This window comes from Sciurus vulgaris (genome assembly GCF_902686455.1).
Source record: "Sciurus vulgaris genome assembly, chromosome: 5".
Classification (NCBI taxonomy): Eukaryota; Metazoa; Chordata; class Mammalia; order Rodentia; family Sciuridae; genus Sciurus; species Sciurus vulgaris.
The window spans coordinates 108,258,467-108,273,559 of NC_136465.1; the positions used below are offsets into that span (position 1 = coordinate 108,258,467).

A 15,093-nucleotide genomic window follows, 5' to 3' on the forward strand; every position below is an offset into this window, starting at 1 on the left:
TATATGCCAAGCATCATGTTATATACTTTATACCCAGGATCACATTTAATCCTTAAAACAACCCAAGATGAAGCTATTTCTTCTCTGATTTTTAAGATGAAACCGTGGATGCTTAGAGTTGAAGTTATTTGCCCATTGTCTCTGGGCTAGTGAATGGCAGAACTAGGATTTGAATTTTGACTGTCTGAATGTAACCAGCATGCCCAGGAGTAAGAGAGAAACCAAAGTTGCAAAAGCTGAAGGGATTGTTTTGTAGAGTAGAATCTGAGAGGAAAGAGCCCCCTGAATGTGATGAGTGGTAGCCTCGCTTTAGAAATGCCATAAAGAAGGTACCAGGTCTGGTCTGTACTGTTCAGCATGTTGAATGCGTGTGATGTAGCTGATGTGACTCAGACAGGAATAGTTTGTGTTTGGTATATTTGATGACATAATGGCCCAGCTTTCTGAACCTTACCTGTTTTGTCATCTCATAATTCAAACTCCAAAGTTGGAATCAGTTCATGCCCTGGACACCTTGTGCTGTCTAATGTGAGTATGTTCCAGGATTAGAATGTACTTTCTTCTTCATCATAGCCGATAATACTCACAAATAAAGGTCCATGGAAAAGTCAGAGGACCAAGAGCAAGGGAGTGTAGTTGCTGTACGGTAGTACTTTGTATACCTCAGTCCATTTCTACATGATAGGCAGCCATCAATTCACCATATGCTCAGTTTATCCATTCCTCAGACATTTATTGCTCACTCTTTTGTAGGCCTGTTCTAAGCATTAATGACACTGAGACATAAAGACTAACATCTCTGGGAGAGAGGAAGTAATTGAAGAGCAGGCTGAGTCACAGAAAGACTTAAAATTCTTAAGAATATGAAGCATTTGAAATGTTTGTTGGCTGAGGAGTAAGGACAATGAAGGGAGAAATAGAGGCATTACATAAATTAGCTCAAGAAGAGATATAAAAGGATGTACTTCAGATGTCAAGATGGATGATGTCCAGCTATTAACAGGCAGAAAGAAGGAAACCAGCATGAGTTCACAGTGAGCAGCTGCCAGGAAGGGAGGGAGGGAGGGAGGTCCCTTGTGGAGCATGCTGGTCTTCAAGTTGGATGTCCAGTGCAAGTAGCACCTGGAAGTGTAGGACACTCCATGGTGGCTAGGGGCCACGGAGGACATAGCTGTGCATTGTGGGAGGATTTCAACTATGAATTTGTAACAAGCCAGTTAATGTAGTTATTTGACATGTTTTCTTCTAGCAGTTAAATGTTGAATACCCGATAAGCCCCTGGAGAAGCCTCTCTTCTGATATTCCTGTTCTTCTAAGCCCTTGACCTGAGCCTTAAAAGGATTTTCCTTACAAGAATAGGAGAATCAGAAGAGAGGTTTGTGATTTCCCAGCTGTGAAATTCCTAACTTCTATAGGATACAGAAGACACAGTCATGGGTCCTGCTGTGACCTGCTAGTGAGACCATGTCACCTTCCCCATGCACAGCCTCAGGGTGAATCACCTCCCCTGAAGAAGAGGATGTCATGGTGTCCAACCCTCTCAGAACACTTGCTCCCCTGTACATAGTGATTTAGGTTTTAGGTTAACAGGTTTTGCCTAGTTCATGGCTACTCTCTCAGTGAGGATGCTTCCTTAAAAGAAACCAAAACAGCTGTAACTTAACAGATAAGGAATTTATTAGAAAAATGTTAAGAGCTCATAGAGTCCCCTGAAGGATTTGACAAATACATGAGGCAGCTGGCCAACAGGGCAGAAGCAGTTCTTCACAAACAACCTGGGAAACAAAGTGTGGTTACTGCCCTAGACGCAGGACTGCCTTTGGCCCCATGGACACTACTGACCAGCAGTGGTCACTAAAAAATTCTGCCACAAGCTCTGCCTCTGCAGTCTGTGGAACTGCCCTCTCACCTACCCCAGAATGGTTCTGCTTGGCCTGGCTCCTAGGTGTCTCTAGCTTCCTATTCAGAGTCTGCAGTGGGTGCTCTCATTGGCAGAGTATGGCTAATCTGCTGTAGCTGAACTTCACAAGACACCAGGAAAAGAAGTGTGCACATTTTTATCTGTTACAATAGATATAGTAGGAGCTGAAATGTTGGGTGGTCACAAAGAACAATAGATGGCTATTACAGTGCCATGAAACATAAGAATAAATGTTACCGTCTTTCTGTGTTGGGAAAAAGTCTTAGATCACTGGACTCTTGTCAAGTTTCTCTGTAGTTCCTCTGTCACAGCCTATCTTAAATTATTTGATTCCTCAGTACTTTGCAGGTTGCCTGGAAAACAGTTGAACCTCAGGAAATGTTTGTAGAATGAATTAATACAAATTTTTAGTACAATACTCACCCCCCCCACCTTATCTGCAGGGGACACATTTCAAGACCCACCAATAGATATGAAAATCATTAGTAGCACCAATCTCTATACATACAATGCTTTTTTCCTATACATACATATAAAAATTTAATGTTTTTTCCATCTTAACTTAGCATGTCTTAAACACCGTGGCTGTAACTTTTGCAGTTTGAGGTGTGACATCAAGCTACTATGAATTTTTTTCCTTATTCACAGTTTTACAGAAAATTCATTCTTACTGTAGATCTTTGCAACCTCAGCATATGATTTTTTTTTCTTATGAATTTAAGAACTTTCCCCTTTTCACTTAAAAGCGATACTTTGTAGTCTCTCATCGGCATATTCAAATCAGCAACATCAAGACTCTTGTGCTTTGGGGCCATTGTTAAATAAAATGAGGGTTACTTGAACAGAGCACTGTGATACTGTGATATTCTATTTTATAAACAAGATGGCTATTTGGTGATACATGGGTAGGTAGCATATACAGTGTAGGTACTCTGGACAAAGGGATGGCTCACATCTTGGGCAGAATGAGATTTCACACACAAAACTAGAGCTGTGTACGTATTATTTTAAATAATTTAAAAATCAGTTTATTTCTGAAATTTTTCATTTTTAGACCTCAGTTGACAGTGGCTCACAGAAATGACAGCAAGCAACACCATGTATGTTCCCTCAACAATCATGTATTAGGCATATAATTTGTACCCAGCACTATATTAAACACTGTTTGCAGGATCAAAGTGCTTTTTCTCAATGGTAAAGAAAGAAGTAATCAGGAACCACAGCTGGGCTACCATGCAAGAATCAAAGTGTGAGAATTAGGATCTTGAGTGAAAAAATGCTTCTTAGATAAAAAGTGGAATGAATCTGGTCAACTTCCCAAGTTGAGGTTGGGAATGTGGCAGCCCAAGGGTAGAAAGGCTGAAGAAACTTCCAGGACAAATTGGAGGGATGGTAGGGAGCAAGGAAGTCAAGAGGATATGAATGCCTGCTGGGAGCAGAGAAGGAAAGTGGCACTTCAGGTGCTCCTCACTCCCTCCTGACTCCGGGATTTCTAGGCCAGTTTCTGACTCACTTTTAGGGAAGTTGTCGCACTTGCTGGCTCTTCTCTAAGTTACTTTAGTGTAAGCTCTAAGTGTAACAAGAAATTAAGTGTGCCATATAACTGTTTATTAAATAAAAGAGTTTTCTTTTTCTGATATTTCTGCAAAACATGTCAGGACAAATTTAACCCAACACCAGGTATATTTTTTCTCCTTTTGAACTTCATCTTTTTCCATATGGCGTCATCTATATCACGTTTATTAGGTGTATTCCATGCTCTCTTCATTGTCTCTGGCACAGAAGCTCACAGTAGGTAGATGGTGAATGGTGCTCCCTGGGTAAGGAGACCAGGCTGCAGGACTTGTGAATCACCTTGACCTTGACCCAGAAGCCCAGCAGTCCCTCCCTAACTTGTGACTGCTAAAGTTGTTAACACACACACACAGATTTTTTCAGTGTAAGGATGGTCCAACTGATCTCCTGTAATTATTAGAAATGGAAATTATAGTTCATGTGCCTTATGTCATCTAAGTCATGTCCTTATGAGAGTCTGAAAAGGAATCTAGTGAAGTTTTCTCTGTCCACTAGATAAAGAAAATGAGGCACAGAGAGTTTAAATGTCCTGTTGTGGTCATAGAGGTGTTAAGTAATAAGACTGGAATTTGAAGGTAGACAGTGTGGTTTCAGGACTTCTATTCTGTACCCACTTTCATTTCCTAAAGCAGGATAACTACTTCATCATCCAGTGTGTTCTTTTAAGGTGAAAAGTAAAGCTCTTCTCTTACGTGCTTCCCTTTCATCAGTTTAGCAGAAGCCTAGCCATGTAGAATTTAATATCAATAAATACAGTGTATTCTGCATCTTTGGAATCAGCCATGTGACATGGACAGATACATGATCAATGAATCCTCTATTTCTATAGATTCAGATGTTTATAGCTTCATGAACATTTCAGTTCAAATCCTCTGAATTTTTCTAAAATTGTGTTATTCGGGCATTCAGGATGAAAGCTACACCTCTAGTAATTAAACCATTTGAATTGTCTAGTATGGACATAAAATTTTAAAAAATTTGAAATCTTTAATGCTGGAAAATGACATGAGAGAATGGGACTCAAAAAAGAAAAATCCCACTTGAATACACTTAGGAGCCCCAAAGTCCTCAGATTGTGCCAAAGAAAGAGACTTTTATATACCTCAAAGGGCAAGAAATCCCACCAGGGCCCTCCAGAGTTTTGGGGAATCCAAAAGCATGTCCTCGCATTCTTTTGGAGACCCAACACCTGCGAGTCACCAACAGCAAGAGCAGCGTCATTGCTTCAGTTTTTCTATGAGCAGATCAACTTCTTTATCAGGGAGAAACTAGTTTGCTTTTGTATTTTGTTTTAAGAAAACAAAATCTTTTTTTCTGTCCTTGGTAAAATAAAGATCTTAACAATTTTTTTTTTTTTTTTTTTTGGTCAGAGAAAAAGACAAGCATATGAATCGAACCTCATCTGCCATGGATTGCAGTTAGAAGCAACAAGATCGGTAAGTGGTAGTCCCTTTGCCAGCCTCAGCTGAAATGCTCCTGGGAACTCGCATGGCACTTGGAATTCAAGGATGGCAGTGTCAATGTGCAGCCCTGGCCTTGATGCTGTCATAAATGGTCAAGATCTATATTGTATAGGATATATTTGTTTTTTTCTCATCAAAGACAAAGAATTTAATAATGAATGCATGTACGAATGATTATTTCTTCCTTTAAGAAACTTCTAAAAGTTTTTTTAACTATACAATAGTTTATGATAAAATGTAAAAATAGGGATAATAAAAATCATCTGAATCTTAATCATCCAGAAATAACCTTCTAAAAGTCCTTCTAAACTTTTCTGTATTCAGATAGGTATATTTCCTCAAATGAAATATACAAATACACTATTTGAATGTCTAGTATGGAAATAAAATCTTAAAAATCTGGAATCTTTAACGCTGAAAAATGATATCAGAGAATGGAACTTAAAAAATTCCATTTGTGTACTCCTAATAGCCAAAAAGTGTGTGTGTACATGTATTTTTCCCCTTTCAAAATGGGGAATTATTATTTCATGGTTTCATAATTTTCATTTCTCTTAATATATAGCAAATGCATTTCTATAACAAAAAATATTCTTCAGCATTTTTAATGGCCACATAACACAATGAACAGATATATAATAAATTAAGCAGTCCATTTCTAGGTTTAGAAAATTAAAAATTGTTTTAGTATAGCATTGAAATGAATGTTCTAGTGTTTTTAAGTCACTAATTTGGATGGAGTGATGGACAAATTGGTAAGGTTAGTTTTATCATTTAAAATGTTATTTTTATGAAAGAACCATGATAATAATTTGAATTACTTAATTCAAACTACCAAGTTATCTTAAAGTTAAAATTTTATGATGGTTTACAAATCTATTTTTATTTTGCCTTCACTTATACTGATATCCTCTAGGCACATGTATTTTTTTAAACTACCAGCCCATATGAAAAATATTTGTGTTTTAAAATTGTGAAAATAGCTGGTTTGGTTTCCAGGTCCCATGTTTTATTCTTCCCATACAGGTTTTGGATGATAAGCTTGTTTTTGTAAAAGTACATGCACCATGGGATGTGTTATGTACATATGCTGAGATCATGCACATCAAATTGCCTCTGAAACCCAATGATCTAAAAACCCGGTCCTCAGCCTTTGATAGTTTCAACTGGTTTACCAAAGTCCTCCGAGTAGATGAACGTATCATCAAGCCAGAGCAAGAGTTTTTCACTGCCCCCTTTGAGAAGAACCGAATGAATGATTTTTATATTGTTGATAAAGATGCCTTCTTCAATCCAGCCACCAGAAGCCGTATCGTGAGTCTAAACCAGATTTAATTTCTGTCTTGGGGTGATTTGGAACCTACTGTTGAATAATTAGTGATTTGTATTGGTTGGTATGATTTTGTTTTTAAAAGCAGCAACAACAACACCAATAAAATAGAATGCCTACAGATTCCTGTGAAGTAGTAAAGAGTGATTGGATTGGTTTGCTCTACTTTATAAACCACACTATCTTGGAATCGTTTTAGGTCTACTTTATCCTCTCCCGGGTGAAGTATCAAGTGATGAACAATGTTAACAAGTTTGGAATTAACAGACTTGTAAGTTCTGGAATCTACAAGGCAGCTTTCCCTCTCCATGATGTAAGTCAAATAGCAAAAATGAAGTAAAATACCTAATGTATACTCTCGTGTTGACAAAAGGGAAGGGCTGACCTACCTAAACTTATGTCTGTCTCTCAGTAACATAAAGATAACATACTGCAAGATTATAAACTCATTTAGGGCAGGAAAGAACCAGACTGTTTTGTTCACTAGTGGATCCCAGGCATGGAGAAGTTTCTCTGTTTAAAGAAGTGGATGAATGAATGAGCTGTTTTTTTCCTGCAGTTAACTCACACTGCCAGACAGATGAGCAGTTACCCTATATTAGCATCTCTGGGACCAAAAATTCTACTCTGACATTTCCTAGCTCTGTGAACTATGAAAGACATTTAGCCTTTCTGTTCCTCAGTTTCTTCAATAATAAAGTGGGAATAATAACATTCCTTACTTCATATAGTTGTTATGAAAATTAATTAAATTAATCCATGGCAAATGTTATTCCCTAGCATACAATAAGTACTGTATAAGTGTTAACTGTTTTCATAGTTACTGACAGATGTTTTTATCAACCAGAAAAGTATTAGTTCTTTATAACCAAATAGGTGTTAGAAATTCTCATTTATCATTTTCTGCAACATAGACTTCTTCCCCCTTGAAATATTATTTTCAAACCATGCCCTTGGAATATCTAAGGCATTTTAAAAAGTATCTGTCAAGCCTGTGTCACAATGGCAAAATCGCAGATTGTTGACATTTTTTGAGGACTATGTTCAGAGATCACAGCAACCCCTTGAACTGAAGAGCACTTCTCTAGCTGTTAGCATCTTATAGGGAAGGAATTTTTTAAATGTAACTGCCCAGAACTTAATGATTCCATAAATGCAAGTACATTATGTCTAAAATTATTTACATCAATTCTGTCATTGAAATAAATACCACATTTCATTGCATTATTGCTTTATTATATTCAGTTCAATCAGTTTGTCTGAACCTATAAGACCAAAGAAAGCAAAGACTGAGATTGATCAGTACTACTGTATAGTATGTATTTGGTGAATAAAGACCATAATGAAGAGCACAATATACTAAAACTAGGGCACCAAACAGCTACTTGATAGATATGGCAAAACAGAGCTTGCCTAAGCGATCCTATTTGGCCATTCAACCTGACAGTCTACATGTTTAATTTTTATGCCCCAGCAACTTTAACAATTGTAGCATGACATGAACATTGGGGACACTTGTAAATAGTTGTCCTGAAGATTAATCTGGAATGCCAGAGTTCTAGACTGTTCCGTTGACATTTGCCCATGCCCGGGTCTTTTCCTCTGAAGCATCTTAAAATTGTAGCAATCCCATATCCTGGCCAGGGAATGATTCCGTGTGGTGTTTGGAGGGAAGTGGGTAGAGGTGAGGGCCAAGACTAGGCCGTGTGATAATCTGATTCTAGGACATGAAGAAGGAAAATGAGTCAGACAGGAGAAAGAGTGATTGAATGAAAGCAGAGGCAAGTTTTGTTTTTTGAAAAAGTTATGAATGTAATATGATGTCAAGTTTATTTGTTGCTTATATTGTATATATTGTCATAGAATAACAGCTGAATTGGGGAAAATGAAGTCTGGGTTTTGGAATTGGCCCTGCTTCAGGCCAGCTCTCACCCTGGTTCTGCTATTGTCCAAGGAAAGGGGTAGGCTTACAGATGTTCCTCCATTGTGGTGATTTTGCCAGTCAGGTGGCCCAATTTTTCATTAGGACTGCTCAACTAATAGGCTGGCAGGCATTCCTGGGTCTCTCACTGAGTTCCTCCTGCATTGCTCCCCAGATCGTATTCATCTTTGTCTACATTCAAAAATGGCCCCAAGAGAGATAGTAGTAACCCTGATTTAGAGTCAGTAAAAATTAGATAGTATTTCCATCCCTTCCAGCAAGTGAGGGCCCTTTTCACAAATGACTGAAATATTAGTGCCACCTTTAATAAACACGTTTGTGGAAAAGTAATAATTATGGTGCTCATTAGTCTCCTTTTGCTTCTCAGTGTAAATTTCGCTATCGGTCGGAGGACCCCAGCTGCCCTAATGAGCGGTACCTTCTGTACAGGGAATGGGCTCATCCTCGAAGCATATACAAGAAGCAGCCTCTGGATCTTATCAGGTAAGTTGCTGTAGAGAACCCTGTGGTGGGAAGCACTCAGGGTTACCTTCGAAACATCTAAGGATGATGATATTCTGAACATAATGCCAACCATGGAAGCTCACCCAGAGCCCTGAGTTTTGCATTATCCAGGGTTTTTATTGAGGCTTCATTACATAGGCATGATTGATTGACTCATTACCCATGGGACTTAGTTTCTAGTTTCTTCCTTTTCCTGCAGGTATGGCCAATATCACTTGGTTCACAACCCCAACTCTGTTCAAGTGATTGGTCTTTCTAGCATGGCCAGCCCCAAACTAGGGCCTACCATGACTCACTTCCTGGCATAAACTATCTGGTGTGGTCTCAGGAAATAAAAAGACACTCCTCTTTCAGGAAATTCCAAGGGGTTAAATGTTACCTCTTAGGAACCAGGAGTAAAAAAACCCACCAAATTCCTTATTAGACAGGAGTAAATGTTAGATTTAGCTTATATTATATGGTAAGACAAATAAATTTTCTCTCCTTTTCTGGATGTGCTATTAGATACTATTTCATTTTATCTCACAAGAAATACTGACTAACTCAGGGCTCATCTTCTCAGAGCACTAACACTGACTATTCTCCAGAAGCTTATGTTTGGGTGAGATGAAGGATCATTGCTACTGGATTGAGACAAAGAACAGCCAACACATACACATAAGCAAATTTCTTTAAAAAATGAGAAAACTTTTAAATTGGAGTAAAATAACAGAATAATGAATCTAGGGGATGAATGGAGAAGTTAGTCAAGAAAGTTATCTTGGAGTAGGTGACATTTGAACTGAGAACCAAATAGTGGAAAAGGATCTAGTACCTTGAGGATTTGAAAGAAGTCATTCCAAAATAAGGTAAAGCTAATGCAGTGACCTTAAACATATGTTCCTTTGACAAGTTCAAGGAAATATGGAAGACCAGTGCTAATGTGAAAGAGAAAAGACATTAAATTAGAGGGGTAGCAGGAACACAGGAAGGAGTTTAGACTTTAAGTGCAATGAGAAGCACTTCTAGTATTTTAAGTGTTTAACAGTTTTGTCTCATTGATGTTTTGCAGAGATAATGAGAATGGATCACAAGGGCAGAGGATGCAGGGAGAACAGGTCCAGATCAGAGGCTCTGGGTGTAGGCCAGTTGGGAGACCCTGGGAGCAGATTTGTGATGCATTTTGGGAGTAGCACTGACAGGACTTGGTGAAGGGTTGGAAGTGGAGGGTGAGGGAGGAGGGGAGTCAGGTTACCGTCAAATCAGCCTGGAGCCAAGTGCCTGTTGTTTACAGTGAGAGTTTGTTTTGTTTTCTAGTTCATTATGAGAAACTTTGAACATGTACAGAAGCAGACAAAATAGTAGAGCAAGGCTGCATGTCTTGTTACCCAGCTTCAAAAACTTAAAAACTCAAAGTCCTTCGTTTCATCTTTATGTCTACCTACTTCCCTCCCTGCTCCACTGGATCACCTTGAAGCAAACCGAAACGTCATTCTTTCTTTAATATTTATTTCTAAAAGACAGAGTCTTTTTAACATAACCTGAATATTTAAAAAATAACTCCTCTGTGTTATCAAATAATCAGTGTTCGGATTTCCCTAATTACCTCAAAAATTATCAATAGTTTCTTGGTTCATATCAGGACCCAAACAAGATCCAGATCTCTGGCACATATTTTTGCATTTGTGTTTCTTCTACCCAGCTGTTTCAAGAATTCCTTGCATTCTCTATTGCTGATTTTATTCTCCCCTGTGGTGATGTTGAGCAAGTTCCTCTGTCCTGTGCATTTGCCTTAGATAGTAATGTGATCCTCATCTAGAAGCTTGATCAGTTTTTTTCAAAGATACTTGATACATGGGGTTGGATGCTTCTATCAGAAGGATCATAATGTCTAGTTATATCTCTTTTTTGTGACCATAGTATCTTTTAATAATTGCTATTTAGATTTATGATTTCATAGGGATTTAATTTCATTCATTTAGTTATACTTTAATTCCCTCCTACTTCATGTATTAGCTAGATTTTAATCAGGAAGAGTCACTTTTATTAACTTTGATTACCCTGTAGAACAAGATTTTAGATGAAACTGTTTGTACATATGTAAATAGAGTCATCCCTGGGGGACTGGTCCATGGGGGACTGCTTCCAGGACCCTCCTAGATTAACAAATTACACAAATACTCATGTTCCTTATGGAAAATAGTGTAGCATTTGCACACATGTATATCCTCCCAGATACTTTAAATCATTTCTGGACTACTAATGATACCTAATATGTTGTAAATGTTATGGAAATAGTTATTATACTGTGTTGTTTAAGGAATAATGATAAGGAAAAAAAAGTCTATCCATGTGCAGTATGGACACATTTCTTTTTCTCCCCAGTATGTTCAGTCAGTGGCTGATTGAATCTGTGAACGTGGAACTCGCTGATATGGAGGGGTGACTGTATCTGAGGTCGTCCTTGTGCAGTTTCCCCTATTACTGATTTCCTTTTGTATTTTTTAATGACTCTTCGGTAACCAAAATTGTGATCATTTATTCCCAGAAACATTTCTGTGTCTGTTTTCACTGTTTCTTTTTATGATAGCAAGAATATAATTGAGAACTACACAAGATGAAAAGAAAAAAATGCTCACTTACATTCTCAAACATCCCTAAATCACTTACCTTTATCATGGCAGGGTGGGGATTTGAAGGGTTCTTAATCATTTTTTTTTTTTTTTTTGGTAATATTTAAGGAATTGTCCTACTGTTTTAACTATATTTTGCAAAGGGAAGTACGTTTGACTATTCCCCATCTCAGGTCCACATGTTCCCTTCCTTTACTGCTTCACTAGTAACTCCTTGAACATTTTAGGCTGCCGGCCTTCATCTTTGGTTCCCAGAGATTACCAAAGGGAAAACAAGCTCTTTCTCAAAAAGTGAGCCAAACAAACTGGAAAGATCAACCTGTAGGAAACAGACTTTGCAGAGGAAAAAAAGAAAAGTTTTGCCCCCTAAACTCCAATCAGAAAATGGGAGTCAATTCTGCTCTCATTCACCAGACAAGAGAAGGATTCTATAAAAAAGGATCATTGCAAGAGTAAAATGTAGCTTGTAGAAATTAAAAATGTGATAGAAAACTCCAATAGATGTTAGAAATCCAGGTTGAAAGAGTTCTGGAGGGATTTCAAGGACTTGAAATTGATAAACTACCCCCTGGGTTTAATTACACTGAGGAAGTTATACAGCTCTGGAGAGTATGAGTCTGAATTGTTGATAAGTTCACAGAACACCAAGCATTGAGCCATCAAGACAATTATTAATTCCAAGGAAAACAAAACATTGGCAGGAAATAAAAAGTAATCAGAGCAGATGACTTGATTCAGTTGTGAATCATGTGTAAAGAGTCATAGCAACATAAAGCAAGGGTATTGATCTAACCAAAAATTAGAATGTAACTATGTAAAGAGGATGGAAATGGAGATGTGAATGTGTGGCTGAGGTAGGGGTTGAAAGAGAGCTTACTGCTTATCTTCCAGAGTAGAAAGTCAATAGGTGACACACAAAACTGATGAATCAGTAAGCAGCTCTTCTTGCATATTATTTTGAGATGTGGACATAATAAAGAATTGGCTTTTAAAGTTTAAAGTGGCTGCTTCTGTGCAGCAGGAGGTAGGTTGGGGACTAATCCTTTTTATTGCCAGCCTTCTAGACTATTTGATTCTTTAAAGTTGAGGGTTTTTTAAATTGATAATAGGAGTTGGGATTTTTTGGCAGAAAAACATTAATCAGAGACTATCTTATTTTAGGGGACCTTCATTATCACCAGCTTCTCAAAACTAGGAGGCAGGTTTCCATTTAAGATTTAGAAAAACCTTTCAAACCTTGCCTTCAATGTAACAAGAAATGCCTTTGGAAGTCATGAATTCTTTGTCACTGTAAATATCCAAGCCGAGACCACCTGACCAGCTTTCTAAATATGACAGGATATTTTTACCATTGGAAGGTCAGAGCAAGCTTCTAAAATTATTTCTAGTTTTAAATATGACCAGAATGGAATGGTTTATCAGAACTATTATTTATCGGTTTTCCATTACTGTACTGTATGTTTGAAGGTGGGTACTTTATAAAGAAAAGAGGTTTATTTAGCTTACAGTTTTGGGGCTGCAAGTCCAAACAACATAGTGCCCGCTCTTGTGAGGGTCCCCCTGTCTGGGTCACATCATGGCAGGAACACATTTCTAAGGGAGGGGGGTCACATGGTAAGACAAGAAGGCAGAGCGAGGGAAGGAGCAAGTCTTGTTTTTTTATAATGACCTCTAATGAGAACTAACTCAGGGTCTCACAAGAACTATCTTAATTCCTTCAGAGAGTGAGACTTCCAGTGACCTTCCACTTGGATCCACCTTAGACCTCGACACTGGACATCAAGCTTCCAGTATATGACCTCTTTGATGACACATTTAAATCATATCTAAACCACAGCAAGAACATTTTACAGAAAGCATAACAGAACACACACCAAGACATCTCAAACGCATTGTCAGGCTTCTCTGTCCCAGGCATTGTCCTGAGCCTGCCAGCCACAAGCCAGAGAACAGCCCTACACACATGGAAATGAACGCACTTTGTTCCACCCAAACCCTAATTCCATGTTGTTCCCAGTCCTTCATTTTCCCCACGAATGAGACCCCCAGCCAGGCCTGTGGCCTATGATTCTGGTGCAGCCCAGGGAGGTTCCTCTCTGAAGCCTCACAGGTCTCCAGGTTGTTCTCAGAGCTGAGTTCCCAGGAGGCAAAACCCAGGGAGTTCAGCCCAACTCCACACTGAGCCCAGGGTCTCCTCCAGGCCTCAGAGCTAAGCAAGTCTCCAGGTTCCACCCAGCAAGACTCAGGCAGGAGGGGTTCAGCTGAGGAAAACAGCAACAGCAGCATTTGCCCGAACAACCACTCATTGTTTTCTCCTGGTCTGATGTATTTGGCCTCCCTCTCTGGAGAAATTCTGGCACTGCTGACTCTTCTAATCTCGCCTACCTGGCCCCTTCCATTTTAACCCAAATTACATCATTAATCAACTTTTAAAACTTAGAAAACACAGAAGTGGTAGATAGAAGAAATATAGGGTGGCAGATTCCTCAGTCATGTCCCCCCTGCCCTCTCCCACTCTTACAATGAGTTTTTTAAAAACTTTGATCAGAGATCAAACTCTATGTATTCTGGTTTTTCCCTATACACATTTACCTATGATAAAGTCTGATTTAAATAGACACAGAAAGGGATAACTCACAAAATTGAACGATTATATGCTGTAATAAGCATTATTTGAATGTAGTCTCTATAATATCTTAATGTACCTTCTTTTTCTTGACCGTGGGTAATAGAAACCACTGAAATTGAGACTTAGATAAGGCGGATAACTGTACTAAATTTGGTGCTACCTGAGGTTTCAGACATCCACTGGGGGTCTTTGAATGTGTCCCCCACAGATAGGGGGCACAATGGTATTATTATCAGTCATTTTCTTCTTTGTGACCTACATTATAGTTTCTTCAAAGGAAGTTTGCCAAGGCTGAAGAGTGAGTAAATTGTTCAGTTTGTTTCCTGCATATTAAAAATACTCTTTTGAAGAATGTATAAAATAGTGCTAGTCCTTACAGAGAGTGATGTTGATGCTCTGTTTGCTCCATGGTCAGCGTTTTGCTTCCCACCCCCCGCCCCCGCTCTCCTTTAAATTTACTTTGCTTCAGCAGGCAAATCAGTGATAATAATCAGTGCTTCCATAATGTGTAATGCACTTTTGTTTCACAGCAGAATTTGGGATCTGTCCCTGAAGATGGACATGTCTTAAGGGTGAATTGAGTCAGAGCCTTATGATTAAAGCCTCCTTTATTTAAAATCAGGAAATAATATTAGGATGAAGCGGCAGAGTGATTATTTATGTCTTCTAAAAATAATTTCTGTTTGTCTTCAGGAAATACTATGGAGAGAAGATTGGAATCTACTTTGCCTGGCTGGGCTATTACACTCAGATGCTCCTGCTGGCTGCAGTGGTGGGGGTGGCCTGCTTTCTCTACGGATATCTTAATCAAGATAACTGTACATGGAGGTAACCTCTGTTTATTCCTTGTTGTCATGCTGAAAAGTTGATTAGACATAAAATTATTTGCAGGATTTTAGACTGTTTTGGTAAAAGAAGATAGCGCAGAACACCCATTTCTTTGGATGATATGTCCCCTTTGTTTTAATAACTAAATGAAATGGGAAAAAAATTTTTCTCAGATAATCCAACCCAGTCTCTGACAGGAATATTACCCTTAGGAAACACTCCAATATTTTAAGACAATACTTTGTTTGAAAAGAAAGGAGGACTGGAGGGAGAATTGCCCTTGAACTTC

General features: G+C 38.5%; 1 protein-coding gene across 3 annotated transcripts in view; it reads left to right on the top strand.

Moving 5' to 3' along the window:
* Nucleotides 1-15,093, top strand: part of ANO6 (anoctamin 6) — a 191,781-nt gene that overhangs the window by 110,634 nt on the left and 66,054 nt on the right. For all 3 annotated transcript variants that reach the window (XM_079139568.1, XM_079139569.1, XM_079139567.1), the window contains 5 exons: nt 4,867-4,932; nt 5,986-6,273; nt 6,489-6,602; nt 8,599-8,714; nt 14,670-14,804. In XM_079139568.1, the coding sequence (XP_078995694.1) occupies nt 4,867-4,932; nt 5,986-6,273; nt 6,489-6,602; nt 8,599-8,714; nt 14,670-14,804 (719 nt within the window). The remainder of the gene's footprint in view (nt 1-4,866; nt 4,933-5,985; nt 6,274-6,488; nt 6,603-8,598; nt 8,715-14,669; nt 14,805-15,093) is intronic.